Source organism: Hemitrygon akajei, chromosome 5, assembly GCF_048418815.1.
Source record: "Hemitrygon akajei chromosome 5, sHemAka1.3, whole genome shotgun sequence".
In the NCBI taxonomy this organism is placed as follows: domain Eukaryota; kingdom Metazoa; phylum Chordata; class Chondrichthyes; order Myliobatiformes; family Dasyatidae; genus Hemitrygon; species Hemitrygon akajei.
Genome location: NC_133128.1, coordinates 116263823 through 116269822, shown reverse-complemented (window position 1 = coordinate 116269822; position 6000 = coordinate 116263823). Strand labels below are relative to the sequence as shown.

The window sequence follows — 6000 nt, the reverse complement described above, 5'->3', positions numbered from 1 at the left end:
TCTCGGCGCCAGTTGCCGAGTACTGCACAGTCTCATGAATATTTTAAGCAGTGTCCTTGCACCCTGACAGGTCGGATTGAAGAGTGATAAAGGGATATAATTAAATGGATCAGGTTCAGCATGTGAGGGTTGGACGGGGGAGAGTGGGAGGGGACTGTTGTTCAGGTACAGAACTGGGCTCATCACCTACTTCCACCCTCCCCCCACCAAGTTAAAGGGGAAGGCTTGAAGTAAGGCAGTTTGTCTGGCATGTGAGGGGTTAAATCAGCAGGCTAGAGGCAAGCCCACAAACCGCCCGCTCAGGCTAATTAGTTCCTGCCCAGACACTCACAAAATGTTGGAGGAACTCAGCAGATTGGGCATCTATGGAGAGGGATAAACAGTCAACGTTTCGCAAGAAAACCCTTCACCAGGTCTAAAAAGGAAGGAAGTGCTGATGGTAGTGAGGAGAAGAGGGTACGTCACAGATGAGGGTCCTTAATGACAGACACTGCCAGCTTGAGGACAAGCACTATTGACGGATGCGCTATCTTGCAGATAGTGGGGAGAGTTGTGCTCACGATGGAGCTGGCTGGCTGTGGCCCTCTTGCCATCCTGTGCAATAGAGCTTCCTCACCAGGCAGTCTTCATCTCCATGATACAGCTGTAGAAATCTGCTGGAAACTTCCCGAGATTTCCCAGCACTCCCTTTCCCTCTGGTTGGTACGCTGTGAGTATGTGGGACATCGTTCCAGAGACGGTCTGCGTACCTGGAGCAGGCTGGATGGAATGCTTCACTGCCAGAGACACCTGTCCCTCAGGTGAGGCACAGTCAGTTCCCTGCGGAGAACCGAGAGGCCCACAGAGCAACCAGGGTGAAGGGTCTGCATTTCACTGCCAGAGACACCTGTCCCTCAGGTGAGACACAGTCAGTTCCCTGCGGAGAACCGAGAGGCCCACAAAGCAACCAGGGTGAAGGGTCTGCATTTCACTGCCAGAGACACCTGTCCCTCAGGTGAGGCACAGTCAGTTCCCTGCGGAGAACCGAGAGGCCCACAGAGCAACCAGGGTGAAGGGTCTGCATTTCACTGCCAGAGACACCTGTCCCTCAGGTGAGGTACAGTCAGTTCCCTGCGGAGAACCGAGAGGCCCACAGAGCAACCAGGGTGAAGGGTCTGCATTTCACTGCCAGAGACACCTGTCCCTCAGGTGAGACACAGTCAGTTCCCTGCGGAGAACCGAGAGGCCCACAGAGCAACCAGGGTGAAGGGTCTGCATTTCTGTAGTGCCCTTCACCTAAAGAAGTGATTTCACTTGTGTATCATGGGGAACTACACAGCAAGAGTCCACAGTGTTCATCTGACCTATTCCATTATTGTTCGTTGGGGGGTGAATATTGGCCTCAGTACCGTCCTCCCACAGTATGACTCTCCTTCAGTATTGCCCCTCCCACAGTGTGACCCTCCATCAATGTAAACTAAATAGAGATTTTTGCCCCCCCCCCGCCTTCTCTGGCGGATGACTGAGCTGACAGGCTGGTGACAGAGAGAGAGAGCGAGAGAGAGAGAGAGAGAGAGAGAGAGAGAGAGAGAGAGAGAGAGAGAGAGAGAGAGAGAGAGGATGGAGGGAGGCAGAGAGAGAGACACACACACACACAAATAGACAGAGAGACAGAAAATGTAAGAAGGACACAGACAGGGTGTCAAAAAAAGAGAGAAGGAGGGAGAGTAAGAGGGAGGGAGGGGAGAGAATAAGAGCACAGCCCATGATCTCACTGCTGCTCAGCCAGAGATGCAGGTAGATCACGTGCTGGAGGATGAGCAGGGCAGCATATTGATATTGACATGGTGACAAGGTGCGGTATCTTTGCTGAGCCCTTTTGCAGTGAATAGCTGGGGTCGTGCGGAGTGGGTGAGAGTTATTTAGATGGCACGTATGAGTAGCAGTTGGCAAAACAATATTACAGTGCCACAGTCCAGGTTCAATTCCCACTGCTGTCTGTAAGGAGTTTTTACGTTCTCCCTGTGACTGCAGGGGTTTCTTCCACCTGCTCCGATTTCCTTGCACAACCCAAAGAAGTACAGGCTAGGGTTAGTGAGTTTTGGGCATACTGTGTTGTTTTTAGAAGCACGGCGACCTTTGTGGGCTGCCCCCAGCACATCCTCAGGCTGTGCTGGTCTTCGATGCAAACAATGCATTTCTTTGTATTTTCAATGTGTCAATGTTCATTGATCTACAGGAAAGGAGTCAGTAAGACTGAACGGGTGCAGAGAAGACTTACAAGGATATTGCCAGGATTTGAGGACTCGAGCTACAGGGAAAGGTTGAATAGATTTGCACTTTATTCTCCGGAGTGAGGGAGAATGAAGAGAGATTTGACAGAAGTACACAAAATTTCCAGGGCTATAGATTGGGCAAATGCAAGCAGGTTTTGTCCACTGAGATTTGGGTGAGACCAGGACAAGAGGTCATGGGTTAAGGGGGAAGGGTGAAATGTTTGAAGGGAACATGAGGCGGAGCTTCTTCGCTCAGAAGGTGGAACAAGCTGCCAGTGGAAGTGGTGGTTGTGGGTTTGGATAGATGCCTGGATGGGAGGGGTATAGAGGGCTATGGTTCGGGTGTAGGTCAATGGAACTAGGAAGAATAACAGTTCAGTATGGAGTAGATGGGCCAAAGGGCCTGTTTCTGTGCAGCAGCATTCGATGAATCTGTGACAAATGAAACAAAATGTTATCGTCTCTCTAGGTTAAACACCACCAGGTTAACTGCTCACTGGAGAACTGTCTGCAGCCATAGAAACCTGGAGAAGTGCAGACTGCAGAGGATAGAGGGTGGGGTCCTGGCCCTTGATCTGAGAGTGGCTGGTCTGAAGGAGAGGTGGGAGCAGCCCCATAAGGCAAGGGTCCAGGAGGTCCTGGAGCTGGGGGTGGGGACAGAGCAGGGAGAAGGAAGCAACAGGAGGGATTTTTGACAGAGCTAGCAGAGGCTGATGGGCCGATGGGTCTGCTCGTTGGGTGGTGGGTGGGGGGGGGGGGGGGATGGGGTTGGTGATCCTGGGAGCTGCCTGCCAATGACCAGGCTGTGTCAGTTGTTTTAGGAACACCCTTGACCATTCCCAATCCTGCCTGTTGTTCCAGCTGCCCATCTGCCTTGGAATCTGCACTGGTGCCAATGGCGTCTTCCCGGGCCAGCGTGCGTAAGTACCTGACCACCGAGTCCAGCGTGGGGTGGGGGTGCGGAGCGGGTTGGTTGCAAGCTAATTCCTTCTAATACCCCGCCATTTCCTGCACATCCACGTGCTTACCTAACAGCTTCTTAAACACCCTTATTGTATCTGTTCCCACCACCACACGGCAGAACACTCCAGACACCCACCACTCTTTGTGATTAAAGTATCTTGTCCTGCAATTCTCCTTTGAACTTATCACCTCTCACCTTAAATACATGCCCTTTAGTATTAGGCACTTCAACCCTGGGAAAAATATTTTGTCTACTCTATCTATGCCTATCATAGAGGGGTAGTTGCTGGTCACCCCTCAACCTCTGCCGCTCCAGAGAAAACAACCCAGGCTTGTCCAACCTCTCATTATAGCACATGCCCTCTAATCCTCTTATGTACCCTCTCCTAAGCCAGCCAGTGGCGTAGTGGCTTCTGCACTGGACTTCAAGGTGAGGGGTCCTGGGCTCAAATCCGGTTGGCTTCTTGCATGCTTTCCACCATACTGGGTTGAGCGTTGAGCTAGCAACTCAGCCTTGTAAAAAAAAAACAGACAAATTCTGAGGAAACAGCAAGGTTGCCACCAAATGTGCCATAGGGCGTGGAGAGGAACAACATCAATCCTCTTCCTATAAAGCTTCCACATCCTTCCTATAATGGGGTGACCAGAAATGATTGTAATACTCCAGATAAAGTCAAACTAGAGTTTTAAATAGCTGCAACATAACTTCCTTACTCTTGACAAATAAAGACAAGCATGCTATATGCCTGCCGTTCCATACCATCAACCTATGCTGTTATGAACTTGGACCTCAAGATCCCACTGTACATCAACACTGTTAAAGTTCTTGGCATTAACTGTGTATTTCCCTTTTATATCTGACTTTTTGCAAAACAATGTTGCATCTCTATAAAACCCTGGTTAGACTACAGTTGGAGTATTGTGTTCAGTCCTGTGTGCCTCATTATCAGAATCAGAATCAGAATCAGACTTTAATCGCCAAGTACCTGTGCACATACAAGGAATTTATTTCCGGCAGATGTAGTCTCTCTGCTCATAACAATAATAATGATAAATATAAATGAAAATATAGATTATACATACAGGTAGTGCAATCCAAGTAATAGTTAGCCAACAGTTAACCAGCAGTTAACTGTTCAGCAAAGTGACCGCAGTAGGGAAAAAACTTCTCCAGTGCCTATTAGTCTTAGTTATAGGAAGGATGTGGAAGCTTTAGAGAGGGTGCAGAGGAGATTTACTAGGATGCTGCCTAGATTGGAGAGCATGTCTTCTGAGGATAGGTGGAGTGAGCTTGGGCTTTTCTGGTTGGAGAGAAGAAGGATGAGCGGTATCTTGATAGAGATGTGCAATATGGTAAGATGCATAGATCAGGTTGATTGCCAGAGACTTTTTTCCAGGGCGGAAATGGCAGGTGCTCGCACCCTTTCTCTCTTCCTCAGCTGCCCATCACCTCTCCTGGTGCTCCACCTCCTTTCTCTCATTGTCCACTCTCCTGTCCTATCAGATTCCTTCTTGTTCAGCCCTTTACCTCTTCCACCTATCACCTCTCAGCTTCTCACTTTATCATCTGACAGCTTGTACTCCTTCCCCTCCCCGCCCGTCTTATTCTGGCCTCTTCCCCTTCCTTTCCAGTCCTGATGAAGGGTCTCGTCCCGAAACGCCAATTCTTTATTCCTCTCCATAGATCCTACCCGTCTTGCAGAGTTCCTCCAGCATTTTGTGCAGTATTCTATGTTCACTTACCACAATTAATCTCCAATCTGCCATTTCTCTGACCATATCTGCAACCGAGCTGTCCTTTGGCAACCTCCTACGCTACCCGCAATGACACCGCTCTCAGAATCAGGTTTACTATCACTGACCTGTCTTAGGAAATGTGTTGTTTCTTAGCAGCATTTCAGTGTGATACAGTAAAATGACTATAAAATACAATAAGAATATACGATGGTAATAATGCGAAGAGGGCATGCCCTGGATGGTCAGGGTCCTTAACGATGGATGCTGCCTTCTTAAGGCATCGCCTGTGGAAGATGTCCTCAATGCTGGGGAGGCTGGTGCCCATGATGGAACTGACTAAGTTTACAACCCTCTGCAGCTTTTCCTGATCCTGTACATCGGAGCTCCATACCAGACAGCAATACAACCAGTCAGAATGGTCTCCACAATACATTTGTAAAAACTTGCTAGAGTCCTTAGTGACAATCCAAATCTCCTCAAGCTCCAACGAAGCCTAACCGCTCATGTGCGCGCTTTGTAATTACATCAATATGTTGGGCCCAGGACAGAGACAGATCTTCAGAGATGTTAACACCCAGAAACTTGGCACCCGCTCTTCCTTTCCACACCTAACCCCCCGATGAGGACTGGTGTATGTTCCTTCAGCTTCCCCTCCCTGAAGTCCACAATCCCCACCTTGGTCTTAGTGACCTTGAGATTGCTTAAACTGTCTCTGGAGCTTCCCACCCCTGGACGCTGGGCGGCAGGTTGCTGAGGGGGCGTTCTAACCGTTGTGCCTGTGGGCAGGGCTGCCAGTGGACGAGGACCTCCGGGCAATGCTAGGCGGGGCGATGATGAGGAAGGTGAAGTCCCGGAGCTGGAAGAGGCCGAGATACTTCAAACTGCAGGAGGACTGCATGAGTATCTGGTACCAGTCCAAGAAATCCGGCAACCCTCGCAGCAGCTGTGAGTCCCTGTGGGCCCGGGGGTGGGGGGAGGTGTGCGGGGACAAGGCGGCTGACGGAATGGGGAGAGGATGGGGCAAGGGAGGGCGCAGAGACTGGGT

General features: G+C 50.1%; 1 protein-coding gene across 1 annotated transcript in view; it reads left to right on the top strand.

Moving 5' to 3' along the window:
- Positions 1 to 324: 324 nt before the first annotated feature.
- The window catches only part of plcd4b (phospholipase C, delta 4b), a 58190-nt gene continuing 52514 nt past the window's right edge, over positions 325 to 6000 (top strand). The window contains exons 1-3 of the mRNA XM_073046265.1: positions 325 to 800; positions 3117 to 3175; positions 5742 to 5900. Coding sequence (XP_072902366.1) covers positions 481 to 800; positions 3117 to 3175; positions 5742 to 5900 — 538 coding nt within the window. The 5' untranslated portion in view covers positions 325 to 480. The remainder of the gene's footprint in view (positions 801 to 3116; positions 3176 to 5741; positions 5901 to 6000) is intronic.